Genomic DNA, 15734 nt, shown 5'->3' with positions numbered 1-15734 from the left:
ACAAACAAAGAAAGCAAAACACACCATACACCAGGTTCACAGACACAGAGACCTGGCCTGTGACTGTCAGGGGCGGGGTGGGGGATGGGGCAGGGAGTGGGAGAAATTAGTGAACATTTTTTTTAGTTTAAATAAATTGGAAAAAACTATGAATGATTTGTCACTGGGGCAAAATAAACATTACTTTCAAAAGACAACAACAAAGGCTAATGCAGGACGTTTGGAGGGCCAAAATGCAAGACAGGGGGTGAGGGGTATAGTCACAGGCTGAGACTGCCAGCATCAGGGACTGGAAAGAATGTTTTTTCAGGCAATGAGGATAGTTGATGAAGTCAGTTCCCTAGGAAGACAGCTCAGCAATGGGGTTTCTGGGGACTGAGGTGGAGTTAGACGAGGGCTGGGGAGCTGTCCTGGAGCCCTCAGGTAAATGCCACAGCTGGCCAGCAGTCACCGCACCATGTTCCAGGAAACTCAGCCTTGAAGATTCAGGTGTGGGGGGATTCTAGGGAAGAACCCAGGCCTTCCTCCTCCCAGGGTGATAGCTCCCACATCCCACCCACTCCGGGCCAGGGGTAGGGCCACAGCCTCTTCCCCAGTACCCAGGCTGGGACTGCCCTGTTGGTCCAGTGTAAGGGACACAGGTTCAATCCCTGGTGCAGAAAGATTCCACGTGCCAAAGAGCAATGAAAGCCCATGAGCCACAACTACTGAGCCCCAGTGCTACAACTACTGAAGCCCGTGTGCCTAGAGCCTGTGCTCTGCAACAGGAGAAGCCACCGCAGTGGGAAGCCCGCGCACCACAACTAGAGAAAGCCCACGTGCAGCGACAAAGACCCAGTGCGACCAAAAATGAATAAATAAATAAATCAACTAAGTTTAAAAAAAGGAGAGAGAAGCCAAGCACCACAACCAAGAGTAGCCCCTGCTCGCCACAACTAGAGAAAAGCCCATGCAGCAATGAAGACCTAATGCAGCCAATAAATAAATAAACATTAATAAATAATTAATGGACTTTCATTAAAAAAAAAAAAAACAAGCTGGGGCAACATCAATTCAGTTCAGTTGCTCAGTCGTGTCTGACTCTTTGCGACCCCATGAATCTCAGCATGCCAGGCCTCCCTATCTATCACCAACTCCCGGAGTTTACCCAAACTCATGTCCATCAAGTCAGCCATCTCATCCTCTGTCGTCCCCTTCTCCTCCTGCCCCCAATCCCTCCCAGCATCAGGGTTTTTTCCAATGAGTCAACTCTTCACATGAGGTGGCCAAAGTATTGGAGTTTCAGCTTAAGCATCAGTCCTTCTAATGAACACCCAGGACTGATCTCCTTTAGCATGGACTGGTTGGATCTCCTTGCAGTCCAAGGGACTCTCAAGAGTCTTCTCCAACACCACAGTTCAAAAGCATCAATTCTTTGGCACTCAGCCTTCTTCACAGTCCAACTCTCAAATCCATACATGACCACAGGAAAAACCATAGCCTTGACTAGACGGACCTTTGTTGGCAAAGAAATCTCTCTGCTTTTGAATATGCTATCTAGGTTGGTCATAACTTTCCTTCCAAGGAGTAAGAGTCTTTTAATTTCATGGCTGTAGTCACCATCTGCAGTGATTTTGGAGCCCCCAAAAATAAAGTCTGACATTGTTTCCACTGTTTCCCCATCTATTTCCCATGAAGTGATGGGACCAGATGCCATGATCTTCGTTTTCTGAATGTTGAGCTTTAAGCCAACTTTTTCACTCTCCTCTTTCACTTTCATCAAGAGGCTTTTTAGTTCCTCTTCACTTTCTGCCCTAAAGGTGGTGTCATCTGCATATCTGGGGTTATTGATATTTCTCCTGGCAATCTTGATTCCAGCTTGTGCTTCTTCCAGCCCAGCGTTTCTCATGATGTACTCTGCATATAAGCTAAATAAGCAGGGTGATAATATACAGCCTTGATGTACTCCTTTTCCTATTTGGAACCAGTCTGTTGTTCCATGTCCAGTTCTAACTGTTGCTTCCTGACCTGCATACAGATTTCTCAAGAGGCAGGTCAGGTGGTCTGGTATTCCCATCTCTTTCAGAATTTCCCACAGTTTACTGTGATCCACACAGTCGAAGGCTTTGGCATAGTCAATGAAGCAGAAGCAGATATTTTTCTGGAACTCTCTTGCTTTATCCATGATCCAGTGGATGTTGGCAATTTGATCTCTGGTTCCTCCGCCTTTTCTAAATCCAGCTTGAACATCAGGAAGTTCACGGTTCATGTATTGCTGAAGCCTGGCTTGGAGAATTTTGAGCATTACTTGACTAGCATGTGAAATGAGTTCAATTGTGCAGTAGTTTGAGCATTCTTTGGCATTGCCTTTCTTTGGGATTGGAATGAAAACGGACCTTTTCCAGTCCTGTGGCCACCGCTGAGTTTTCCAAATTTGCTGGCATATTGAGTGCAACACTTTCACAGCATCATCTTTCAGGATTTGAAATAGCTCAAATTCCCCTTAATTATGAATTCTGGAGTCACCTCTGCATGCAAGCTGGCCTTGGCTTCTGGGCTTTGAATTCTGGAGGGCAAAGATCAAAATCCCCAGCGCAGGGTCCTGGAAAGAACGTTGTGCCCTTGGCGTCTGTGCCTGCCTCTGGGCCCCACTGGCTAGTGGCCTTGGGCATGTCAGTCCCCCTTTCCAGGCCTCACAGCGTCACCCTGTCCAATGAGGCTGTGGCTGGATTAGAGGTCTCCAGGCCCAGGAGCCTCCAGGATCAGCTCCCACCCCCAGGAAGACCAGGAGGCCGGGGGCGGGGCCAGCTACATGTTAAATACTTCTGTCCAGCACTCCGCTGGCCTCTAGTCCCAGTCTTCTCAGCAGGAAGTGTGACCACGATCAATCATGGTAAGAGACTGCCTGGGGTGACAACCTAGAGGGGTGGGATGGGGTGGGAGGTGAGAGGTGAGAGGTGGGAGAAAGGCTCAAGAGGGAGGGGAAATATGCCTGATCCATGGCAATGTATGGCAGAAACCAACACAAGATTGTAATTATCCTTCGATTAAAAATACATGAATTAAGAAAGAAAAAAAAAAAGCCTAAGCTTAAAAAAAAAAAAAAGAGCCTGCCTGGGGCCATGGCGGCCTTACCTGATGGTAGGGATCTGCGGTGAGATTTCCATAAGCACATTGTGTCCGAGTGTCTGGGTCTTACTGTTCTTTTCTTTCTTCCTAGACGACTTACAGCGACAAAGGAGAGAAGGTAAGCAGGAGGGGAAATGTGGGGTCAGGGCCCTGGGAGCCTGGGATGTCAGCAAAGGGCAGAAGAGGAATAGCTTCAGTGGGTACGTGACATTCTGGACACAGGCTCAGGTTCATCTCTGCACTCCCCTGACCTCATTGCGACTGGACTCACTTCAACCTTGCCTTCCTAAGAAAAACTTTTACCTCTTTTTAAATTCCTGCCAATTGCTTAATCGTGCCTGGAAGTTCTTTCTAAAGTGAAAGTGAAGTCGCTCAGTCGTCTCTGACTCTTAGCGACCCCATGGACTGCAGCCTATCAGGCTCCTCCATCCATGGGATTTTCCAGGCAAGAGTACTGGAGTGGGGTGCCATTGCCTTCTCCGAATCCAGTTCCTAGTTTTTGTTTATTTCATATTCTGCAGACAACACAGTGGGTCACATTTAAATCCTTGCTCCTGTAACATAAGACTGTTCATGCTGTGAAACCTGGGTAGACCTCCTCAGTGGGTGGGGCTTACCAATCCTAAGCCCACAGGAACTCAGTTTCTACATGAGAACCCTCTTTCGAGGCTTGGCAAGGCTTCAGGGCAGAGGGGTGGGGTGAGGTGACTTGTCCTCACTTCTGGGATTGAGGGTGGCACAAGGGAGGGGGCTAGGGGACCCCTCTCCACTGACACTTTTCTAGACCCACTTCTAGGGACTCAGTCTCGCCCCTTCTCTCCTTCTGCAGCCTGAAAGAGGCCGATTCCTCCACTTTCACTCTGTGACCTTCTGGGTTGGCAATGCCAAGCAGGTAGAAGCCGGGGCAAGGTGTTGGGATTGGGCAGAGGGCAGGCAAGGGGCCTCCAGGACAGGGGCAGGCCTCTGGCCAGGTCTGTGATTGGCCGCTGGGAGGGAGGATCCTGGCCAGTGTCGGGAGTGTCCTGGAAGGACAGTCACTCTTTGGATCCTAATTACACAATCCAGGCTGCAGACCCCAGGGGGGAACTTAAGGGAGATCAGCATGGGCCAGGGAACCAGGCTTTTTTCCCAGGAGGAACAGTACCTGGGGCAACGGGGCAGACACGCTGTGGGGGTGTGGGCCAGCGCCTCACCCCTCACAGGCCTGCTTTCAACTCTGTGATTCAGGCTGCGTCGTATTACTGCAGTAAGCTGGGCTTTGAGCCCCTAGCCTACAAGGGCCTGGAGACCGGTTCCCGGGAAGTGGTGAGCCATGTGGTCAAGCAAGGGCAGGTGAGTCTCTGCTACAGGCCCCCACTCCTCCAGGAGGCCCGTCTCTCCCCTGCTGGTCTCTGGGCTCCCTGGTGGCTCTGGCACCTCTGGGTGCAGCAGATCATGAGGCCCTTCCTCCAGGTGGCTGGGTGCTCTTCCAGGCTGCCTGGTGTGGTTAGCAGAGCCTGTGCTGAGGTCAGCCCCCATGGGCACCTTTGTACAATGCACAACAGGGACCTTTTTGGTTTGGTCTCCTTCTCAGCCTGGCCCAATGCTGGTCTCATGGATGTTCGGGAAAAGTGGGCAAAGGCCTCCAGCATCAGAGCTTTAACTCTGAGCCGTGCCCTGGTCTGTAGGTCCCTGGAGCTCTCCCCACAGGCAGGCCTGACCACCAGCTCATCCCAGGACTCCAGGCGGCTCTGGCATGGGGGAAGCCCCCATCCCTCAGGACCAGAGGGGAAACTAAGGCAGAGAAGGGGCAGGAACCCAGGATCAAGAGTCCTTGGGAATTCCCTGGCAGTCCAGTGGTTAAGATTCTGTGTTTCCACTGCAGAGGGCATGGGTTGGAAGCCTGGTCAGGGTACTAAGATCCCATATGCCACATGGCATAGCCAAAAAAAAAAAAAAAAAAACAGAGTTCTGCCTGGCAGGGAGGAGGTGGTCCTAATGCCCCACCAGGGGTATCTTGCTGGTGGGCAGGGAGAGGGGCTGGGGGTACACCTCCACAAGTTCACCTGACCCACCAGCAACATCCCTCTTCTCCTCTACATCTTAGATCGTGTTCGTCTTCTCCTCTGCCCTCAACCCCTGGAACAAAGGTGAGGGGGCCTTGGAGGGTTCAAGGTGCCAAGGAGTGGAGACATGGTATTGTGGGTGGGGGTCAGGGACACAGAGGTGGGTTAGGGTTGAGGGAGGGGGCCTGAGCCCAGAAGGAGATGGAGCTCAGAAGGCTGAGAGTATGGGGGAGGGGCCATGACTCCAGCATCACCTGCCTCCCCTGCTGACCACAGAGATGGGCGATCACCTGGTGAAACACGGCGATGGAGTGAAGGACATTGCGTTTGAGGTGGAGGATTGTGACTACATTGTGCAGGTGAGACCGCACCTGGGCTGGCGTGGAGACAAAGCAGGGAGCCTCAGCCTGCCCTCTATCTGCCAGAGGGACCTCCCATCGGTCAGGGCTGGAGGGCACTGCCACGCTGGAGTGATGTGCCCAGACGCTGGTTGACACATACCTGAGTTCCAGTGACATCTGCCCCTTGGTAGCCAAGCAATCTCTCTCCAGGCCTCAGTTTCTGCATCTGTAAAATGGGAATAACCACCCATCTCACTGAGTTGTTACAAAGAGGAAACGAGATCATAATTATCATTTCATGAGCATGATTCTGTACCAAGCACTGTATTCAAGAGACAGTTTAGGGACTTCCCTGGTGTTCCAGTGGCTAAGATTCCGAGCTCCCAATGCAGGGGGCCTGGGTTCGATCCCTGGTCAAGGAACTAGCTCCCACATGCCACAAGTAAGACCCAGTGAAGTCAAATAAAGTAATTAATTCTTTTTTTAAAAGAGGCAGTTTAGAGGTTTAAAGTGTAGATTCCAGGGGCAGACTACTGTGTCTGAATCTTAATTGCTGTGTGACTTTAGGTGAATGACTTACTTTCTTTGTGTTTCAATGTCCTCATCTTTAAGTGAATGACTCCATTCATAAAAGAGACAATAATAGTGTCTTTCACGTAATGAGGATTTAAGAGGTTAATACTTACAACAATGCCTGACATGTGATAAGCATAGACATCCAGTAATGAGGTTTTGCTAAATAAATACACGAATCATGCATGTAAGGCAACTGGCAGAGGGTCTGACACATAGTAGGTGCTCAATAAGTGCCAGCATGGGGACTTCCCTGGTGGTCCAGGGGTTACGAATCTGCCTTCTAATGCAGCAGACGTGGGTTCAATCCCCAGTCTAGGAACTCAGATCCCACATGTTATGGGGCAACCTAATATGCTCCAGAGCCCGCCTATTACAAAGAAGATCCTGTATGTTGCAACTATGACCCAATGCAGCCAAATGAATAAATGTTTTTAAAAATAAATAAATAAATGCCAGCTGGTATTCGACTTATCCAACCACCCTTTTTCACTAATGAAGAAACTGAAGCCTAGAGCGGGGGCAGGGCCACAGAGTGAGTGAGCACAGGACAGGCAGGACAGACCCCCACCCTCACCTGGTTTGTCCCCCACAGCCCCAGGCCTCAGTTTTCCAATCTGCCAAATGGGCATGAGGCATGAGTGTCAAGGGCAACAGTTAAAGTTGGTTGGAGTTCCTGCCTGGGGCTGGAAACACTGGAAGAGGCTGTGGCAGGACCACACAGAGAGGATCCAGCAGGGACAGCCAAAGGGCTCCCTGAGGATCCAGCACGGACCGCCTCCCCATCCCGTGTCCTCTGCAGAAAGCCCGGGAACGAGGTGCCAAGATTGTGCGGGAGCCTTGGGTAGAGCAAGATAAGCTTGGAAAGGTGAAGTTTGCTGTGCTACAGACGGTGAGTTAACTTCGGAGCCTCCACCTTGCCTACACCCACAGAGATGCCAGGACCCTCCTTTCCCAACCCCTGACTCCATTATACCATCCCATCCTTGTGCCTCAAAGCACAAACATTCTCCCTTGACCCCGATCTCCTGTATTCTTGGCTGGTGTGCAGAGGCTGAGGAGGGCTCCCAGTCACCCATCTCTGGGCTTCCCTTCCTCCCCAGTCGAGGTGAGAGCATGGGACTGCAAGTGGCAGGCAGGGGCTCCGAAGGAAGGAGATGGGTAGGTCTGGGGAAGGAGATGGGATGGAAGCCCCTCCCCACTCAAGCTGTGTGACTTTGGACAAATCACTTCACCTCTCTGCAAGTCCATTTAAATGAGCAAGGACCACCTGTATGACCTGCCAAACACTACTTAACTGTTCTGGGCCTGTTCCTTTAGCTGTGATCCCTCCCTCCGGTCATTTTAAGGATCAAATGAGATGATTCATACATAGTACTTAGAACAACAACACTGGCATATCGTAGATAACCCAACAAAGCCTATTTAGCACCTGAGACCATCATAGGTCCTTCCTCCTCATGATTTATGTTAAAAAAAATTTTTTTTTTTGATGTGGAACATTTTTAAAGTCTTTATCGAATTTGTTACAATATTGCTTCTGTTTTATATTTTGGCTTTTGGCTGCAAGGTATAGGGGATCTTAGCTCCCCAACCAGGGATCCAACCCATACCCCCTGCATTGGAAGGTGAAGTCTCAATCACTGGACCACCGGGAAGTCCCCCTCCTCAAGATTTACTACAACTTGGAGAAGGCAATGGCACCCCACTCCAGTACTCCTGCCTAGAAAATGCCATGGGCGGAGGAGCCTGGTAGGCTGCAGTCCATGGGGTTGCTAAGAGTCAAATATGACTCAGCGACTTCACTTTCATTTTCAAGGATTCTTAGGGTCTTCCCAGGTGGTGCTAGTGGTAAAGAATCTGCCTGCCAATGCAGGAGATGTAAGAGATGTAGGTTTGATCCCTGGGTGGGGAAGATCCCCTGGAAGACGGCATGGCCACCCACTCCAGTATTCTTGCCTGGAGAATCCTGTGGACAGAAGAGCCTGGGAGGCTACGGTCCATAGGGTCGTGAAGAGTCAGACACGACTAAAGCGACGCAGGACACACACATGCAAAGATTGTTAGAGTGATTGAAAGGATCCTTCCATGTAATTAGATCCAATGCCCTCATCATTCTTCATGCAGACAACATATTTGTATCGAGCACCTATGATGAGCTAGGATGGTATCAAGAGCAAGACATCATCACAACCCCCACAGACCTTGTGGTCCTATGGGGAGACTGTCAAATTCCCAAATGTCAAATTGCAGTTCATTTCGGAAAGGGAAAGTGACTTGCCCAAGATCACACTTGGAGTTAGGGCCAGGTCTGGGCTGGAACCCAGGGCTGTGTTGGCGCCATGCAGTGTGGCCTGGGTTCAGCCGGGATGGGACCTCAGGCTGTTTGCCACCCACAGTATGGGGACACGACACACACCCTGGTGGAGAAGATGAACTATACTGGCCGGTTCCTGCCTGGATTCGAGGCACCACCATTCATGGACCCCCAACTTTCTAAGCTGTGAGTGCCCCTTGGAACAGGGGAGGGTGGAAAGCAAGCCCCTTTCATCCATGCAGGGCGGGCAGAGCATCTTGGGACCTGCTGGGGGAGCCCCTGAGGGTCCCCCAGGATTGGCTTGAAGAGGCAGCATAGAGGTGAAGAGCATAGGCTCTGGAACACAACTGCCTTAGTTCAAATCTCAGCTCTGTTACTTCCCAGCTATTTAACCTTGGCAAGTTACTTTTCTTTTTCCTTTGTTTGGCTGTGCTGGGTCTTCACCGCAGCAAGTGGGCTTCTCTAGTTGTGGCTCGCAGGCTCCAGATCACGCAGGCTCAGTAGTTGTGGCACACAGGCTTAGCTGCCCGGCTGCATGTGGGATCCTAGTTCCCCAGCAGGGATCAAATCTGCATCCCTTTTGTTGGCAGGCGAATTATTAACCACTGGACCACCAGGAGTCCCAAGTTATTTTTCTAAGCCTCAGTCTCTTTATCTGTAAAATGGGGCTAGTAATAGTATGTGAGTGAAGGCAAATAAAGTGTCTATAGTAAGTGCTATGGAATAGTGAGCAGTTATTGTTATTGAGGGGTAGGGAGAAGGAGATTTAGGGAGTAGCCTTCTCCTCACCCACTGTTTCCCTCTCCAGGCCCAGCTGCAGTCTTGAGATAATCGATCACATTGTGGGAAACCAGCCTGATCAAGAGATGGTGTCTGCCTCTGAATGGTGAGTTCCTGGCCCAAGCCCTTCCCACACCTGTGACGGGACTGCTCCCCAGTCTTATCAGGAAATAGAGCACAAGGCAGGGGAGGTTAGCCTGAGGTCACCAGTTCATCTGTTCTCTGTAAAATTGTCACCATGGAGATCTGATGATTTAAGGCCCAAATTGACCAACCAAGCCCCTCCAGGAAACCTTGGAGAATCAGCACTGGGGGTGTTACAGTTCAGGGAGGCTTGAAGGAAGGTTTTGTTGTTGTTGCTCAGTCACCAAGTTGTGTCCACTCTTCGCAACCCCATGGACTGCAGCACACCAGGCTTCTCTGTCCCTCACCATCCCCCGAAGCTTGCACTATTTCATGTCCAATGAATCCGTGATGCCATCCAAACATCTCATCCTTTGTTGCCCTCTTCTCCAGCTGCCTTCAATCTTTCCCAGCATCAGCGTCTTTTCCAATAAGTCAGTGGAGGAAGGCTACCACTACCCAAAGAGCTCGTGGGTACAAATCAGAAGCAAGTAGCCCTTCTCCAAAGCACCTCCAGGGACTTCCCTGGCGGTTCAGTGCTTGAGATTCCACGCTTCCACTGCACAAGTGGGCATGGGTTTGACAGATGGGAAACTAAGGGGCTTCCCCAGTGGCTCAGCAGTAAAGAATCCACCTGTAAGGCAGGAGCTACAGGAGATGGGAGCTCGATCCCTGGGTCAGGAAGATCCCCTGAAGGAGGGCATGGCAACTCACTCCAGTATTCTTGCCTGGGAAATCCCATGGACAGAGGAGCCTGGCAGGCTACAGTCCATGGGGTCACAAAGAGTCAGACACGACTGAAGCAACTGAGCACACACACGCGCACAGAGAACTAAGATTCCACATGTGCACAAAGTAGCCTAAAAAATAAGAATTATTTTTTTTAATAAAAATTAAAAAATCATTTTCTAAAAATAAAAATCATTTCTTTTAAAAAATAAAAATGATTTTTTAAATAAAATAAATAAATGATGCTTTAAAAAAAAAAGGTTCTGCATCTGTTGGTATGTCATCATGTATACAGGTCTTGTTAGCAGATGCTTTACTTCCACCCAAAGGAACACTGTCCTAAAATCCATGATGTGTGTGATGTGAAAGGCAGTTCCCTTTTTGATGCCTGCTCAGGGAGCAAATTCTGGAAGGTGGAGTGGGGGCAGACGGCCAGTCCTAGGCCGGCACTCAGAGCCGGCGGGCCCTTCCGGCAACCCCGCAGGTACCTGAAGAACTTGCAGTTCCACCGTTTCTGGTCCGTGGATGACACGCAGGTGCACACGGAGTACAGCTCTCTGCGGTCCGTCGTGGTGGCAAATTATGAGGAATCCATCAAGATGCCCATTAATGAGCCAGCACCGGGCAAGAAGAAGTCCCAGATCCAGGTGAGTTCTGTCTCCTGCCCCGGGGACCTTGGCTGGGAAAGAGGGAAGCAGGGAAGAGGCGTGAGGGCTCTTGCAGCTGAGGCTCTTGGCTGGAGCCACTGACAATGGTTTCCTTGCTTCCCTTCTGCAGGAATATGTGGACTATAACGGGGGTGCTGGGGTCCAGCACATTGCTCTCAAGACCAAAGACATCATCACAGCAGTGAGAAGCCCATTCCTGGTCCTAATTCACCTCCCATTCAGCTCCAGAGCCAAACTTTGCAAACTGAGTCAGGGGCCAGGGGTGGGGGTGGCAAGTGGCAGTCCTGGGTCCCCTTCACTGGCCCAGACAGCTGACGGGGTTCCCTTGCAGGCTCCTGCCACTCATGTGTAGGCACACTGCCACCCCCAGAAAGTTCTGTCTCTCTGCTACAGAAGAAGCAAGTGCCAGAGTAACAGGAAGCCTGGATCTAGACCCGGTTCTACCTGTGACTTGCTGTGTGTCTCCAGGGATTCAACTTCCTCTCTGGGCTTCAGTTGTCTCAACTTGAAAATGAATCTATTAAGTCACAGGATCCAGTAGGTCCTTTCAGTCAAATTAAGTGTCCTGAGTCTATGGCTCCAGCCTCTGGGGAGGTTGGGTGATCAAGTGGACAAGAGCCTGGCCTGTACCATTCAGTCCCAGAGCAACCAAGAATTCACTGCATGACCATGGCAACTTCATTTCATTCATTTTTTCATTTGCTCAATAGATGCTTATTGAGGGAACTCCCTGGTGATCCAGTGGTTAAGACTCTGAGCACAGGGGCCATGGGTTCGATTCCCAGTTGGGGAACTAAGATCCCACATGCCATTTGGTGTGACATAAAGATTAAAAAGAAAAAAGGAACAGCTGGAACAGAATGAACAAAGGAGAGAGGGGTCAGGAATGAGGTCAGAATGTAGGAGTCAGGACAGATGGTGAGAACTTTGAATTTGACTCTGAGACACCAGGGTAGGGTAAGAAGAGGAGTGACATAATTTGACTAGTATTTTAATAACCTCCCCTGGCTACTATGTTGAGAATAGACACTTAATCTTTCAAGGCCTCAGTTTTCCCAGCTGTGAAGTGGGGAGAATAATCATCCAAATGTCTCAGAAGATCACTGCATCAATGTAAGGAGACAGTACATAGAAAGTGCTTGAGACAGGCACATGCCTGTGTGTGTGCTCAGTCGCTTTAGTCGTGTCAGACTCTTTGTGACCCATGGGCTTTAGCCCACGAGGCTCCTCTGTCCACGGGATTCTCCAGGCAAGAATACTGGAGTGGGTTGCTGTGCCCTCCTCCAGGGGATCTTCCCAACCTAGGCATCAAACCCAGGTCTCCTGCATTGCAGGCGGACTCCTTGTCACTGAGCCACTGGGGAAGCCGAGACAGGCACATCGTGAGGTTCCATTAAGTGTTAGTGATTGCAGTTCTTCTCATGAGACCCACAAGGCCAAGAGGTGGAAGGGGATGAGGTGACATCGCATCGTAGCAGTTGATGGGGCTTGGAAAGGGACCCTGGCTCAGCACTTCTACCTGGCTGGGGGTGTTGAGCATGGAGAGAGAAGGACTGACCTTGACCCTGCTCTGAGACAGATTCGCCACTTGAGAGAGAGAGGCGTGGAGTTTTTGGCTGTTCCATCCACATACTACAAACAACTGCGGGAGAAGCTCAAGTCGGCCAAGATCCGGGTGAAGGAGAATATTGATATCCTAGAGGTGAGGTTTAAAGCCCGATCCTGGGTCAGCCAAGAAGAACAAGCCCTGAGTTCCATCTTACCTCACAAATGTCGTCTAATCCTGGCATCAGGCTCTGCGATGTGGGGGAGAAGAAGGAGAGCAGACCAGGGCCCTGCCATCATGAACTTGCATTCTAGTGAGGAGACAGACAACAAACAAATAAATAAGTAATACAAACACCATTAGAGAGAGAGAGAGAGTTGGTGATTAAACTGGCTATGACAGAGAGTGACCTGGGGCTACTACATAGGAGGCAGTCAGGGAAGGCCTCTCTGAGGAGGTGACATTTCAGTGAAATCTAATTCAATGGCCCCCAACCTTTTTGGCACCAGAGACTAGTTTCATGGAAGATGATCTTTCCACAGACCAGGGATGGGAGGAGATGATTTGGGAATGATTCAAGCACATTGTATTTATCGTGCACTTTGTTCCATTGTCCTTATATCACCTCCATCTCAGATCATCAGGCATAGATCCCATAGTTTGGGAACCCTGATCGAGATGATGAGAGGCAGTTGGCTGCATGAAGGTCTAAAGAAAGAGCAGTCCTGGCAGAGGAAATAGCAAATGCAAAGGCCCTGAGGCAGCAGCAAGCTCTGAGTATCTAAGAACAGAAAGAGGGCCAGAGTGGATGAAGAAAAATGTTTGAGGAGTGGCCCAGGTCACAGAGGGAGGCAGGAGCCAATTCCTCTGGTAGGCTATTCAGGAGTCTGGATTTTTTTCTTCTGTGGTCAGAAACCACTGGAGGTTTGGGTTTTTTTTTTTTTTTTTTTGGAGGTTTTCTTGGCTTTATTTTTAACAACTTTATTGATATATAAGTCACAGAACATGTTATTAAAAAAAACACAATTCAGTGGTTTTTGGCTATTCACTATATTATGCAACAATCATCAAAATCAATTTTGGAACATTTTCATCACTTTCAAAAGAGACATCAGACTTCTTAGCCACCACCTCCCAATCTCTCCATCTACCTTCTCCTCACTCCTAGCCCTAGACAATCACTGATTTCTGTCTCTATAGAGTTGCTTTCAGAGAAGGCAATGGCACCCCACTCCAGTACTCTTGCCTGGAAAATCCCATGGACGGAGGAGCCTGGTAGGCTGCAGTCCATGGGGTCGCTAAGAGTCGGACACGACTGAGCAACTTCACTTTCACTTTTCTCTTTCATGCATTGGAGAAGGAAATGGCAACCCACTCCAGTGTTCTTGCCTGGAGAATCCCAGGGACGGGGGAGCCTGGTGGGCTGCCGTCTATGGGGTCGCACAGAGTTGGACACGGCTGAAGCGACTTAGCAGCAGCAGCAGAGTTGCTTTCTTCTAAACATGTACATAAATAGAATCATATAATATGTAATCTTTTGTGACTGACTTCTTTCACTCAACATAAAGTTTTCAAGGTTCATCCATGAAACCTGTGTCAGTACTGTGTTCCTTTTTATAAAACTGAATAATATTCCATTGGATGAAGAGACCACATTTTGCTTATCCATTCATCCACTGATAGATATCTGTTTCTACTTTTTGGCTCTTAGGAATAATGTTGCTATGATCCTTTGAGTATGAGTTTTTGTGTGGACAAGTTTTAATTCTCTTGGGTAGACACCCAGGAGTCAAATTGCTGGGTCATATGGTAACTCGACTATTAACTCTCAGAAGAACTCTCAGACTGTTTTCCACAGCAGCTGTACCATTTTACATTCCCAGGAGCCACATAGGAGAGTTCTAGTTTCCATTGCAGAATGGAAACGGGAATGAGATGATGTGATTTCTAAAAGATCTCTGTCTGTGTGGAAGATGGATTGTAAGAAGACAAAAGCAGAAGCACTGGAGAGCTGTGTGGGTGGTACTTGGGTGGTACTTGTGTGGTCCACACCAGCCTTAGGTGGCTGACACAGGGGCTGAAGTGGGGAGGTGCTAAGAGGACAATTGGGGGATCTATTTGGAAGTGTCTGGAACTGCTGCAGAAAATGGTCTTTTCTTGGCTTTGTGGGTGCAGGAACTCCCATGGCCTTTCTAAGAATCCCACCATTTCAGGCTAGGGGGGCGGGCCAGCCTGCCCCTTACCTAGTCCCCTGCCTCCTACCTAGGAGCTGAAGATCCTGGTGGACTACGACGAGAAAGGCTACCTCCTGCAGATTTTCACCAAACCCATGCAGGACCGGCCCACGCTCTTTCTGGAAGTCATTCAGCGCCACAATCACCAGGTACCACTAAGGACCGCCTGTCCTCGGCGGGTGGCTTTCTGGGCCCCGCAGCTCATCTCCTTTCTCCCGCCCCAGGGTTTTGGAGCCGGCAACTTCAACTCACTGTTCAAGGCCTTCGAGGAGGAGCAGGACCTGCGAGGCAACCTCACCGACATGGAGCCCAATGGGGTTGTGTCCGGCATGTAGGCGCCGCAGGTCCAGCAAGAGCCACCGAGGCCCCGCCCACCTTCGGGAGCGGGGCGCACGGTGGACCACGCCCCCTCGCCCTGTGACCCGCCCACTCCACTGGAGCTGAAGGGAGCCCTCCTTAGCGACCACGCCCTTTTAGGCCCCGCCCACCATCCGACTCCGGGACCCCTCCCACACACACTAAAGGCTCCGCCCTCTACTTACCATGCCCCCTCTTTGGGGCCTCTACCTCTCCTGCCCTTGGGTATAAAGCAAAGCAGAGTCCAAGGCAGTGTCCACGCGTTTGTGTCGGGCTGGATCAGTGAGGTTCTTCGGCCGCCAGGGGGAGCTCAAGGCGGCAGCGCAGTAGGAGGCGTCCGCTTTACGGATGCTGGGGAAGCTGAGGCTAGGGAAGCTTCGGAGGCGCCTGGTGCAACCCTGTGCTAAGTAGGACCAAGTAGGTTGAAGGGGAGTTATGGAACCAAAGAGTGAAGAGGACTTACACTCTAAAGGAAAACACAGACAATATCTTTTTGTGGTAAATGCTATTAAGAAAATAAAGCGAGTGATGAGCTTGTGTAGAGGTAAGGGTCGGAGGGAGGGCCAATTTCGATCGAGGGAAGGGCTCTCTGGGAGATGATATTCGGGAAGCAGCCATGAGAAAATCTGGGGAAAGAGCATCCTAGGAGAAAGGTCAGTCAGTTCAGTCGCTCAGCCCTATCCGACTCTTTGCGACCCCATGAATCACAGCACGCCAGGCCTCCCTGTCCATCACAAACTCCCGGAGTTCACTCAGACTCAAGTCCATCGAGTCAGTGATGCCATCCAGCCATCTCATCCTCTGTCGTCCCCTTCTCCTCCTGCCCCCAATCCCTCCCAGCATCAGAGTCTTTTCCAATGAGCCAGCTCTTCTCATGAGGTGGCCAAAGTACTGGAGTTTCAGCTTCAGCATC

The 15734-nt window shown here is 50.3% G+C and overlaps 1 protein-coding gene across 1 annotated transcript; it reads left to right on the top strand.

Moving 5' to 3' along the window:
- The first annotated feature begins 2755 nt into the window (after positions 1–2755).
- HPD (4-hydroxyphenylpyruvate dioxygenase) lies at positions 2756–15069 on the top strand. The gene is made up of 14 exons (XM_006047163.3): positions 2756–2872; positions 3200–3226; positions 3938–4000; positions 4336–4440; positions 5195–5237; positions 5430–5512; positions 6870–6959; positions 8467–8570; positions 9193–9270; positions 10501–10663; positions 10794–10865; positions 12264–12386; positions 14497–14613; positions 14689–15069. Exons 1-14 carry the CDS (start codon positions 2870–2872, stop codon positions 14797–14799), a joined length of 1182 nt encoding a protein of 393 aa, XP_006047225.1. The 5' UTR covers positions 2756–2869; the 3' UTR covers positions 14800–15069.
- Positions 15070–15734: the final 665 nt, after the last annotated feature.

This window comes from Bubalus bubalis, chromosome 17, assembly GCF_019923935.1.
Source record: "Bubalus bubalis isolate 160015118507 breed Murrah chromosome 17, NDDB_SH_1, whole genome shotgun sequence".
In the NCBI taxonomy this organism is placed as follows: domain Eukaryota; kingdom Metazoa; phylum Chordata; class Mammalia; order Artiodactyla; family Bovidae; genus Bubalus; species Bubalus bubalis.
The sequence above is the reverse complement of the archived record's forward strand: the minus strand, read 5'-3'. Positions and strand labels throughout refer to the sequence as shown.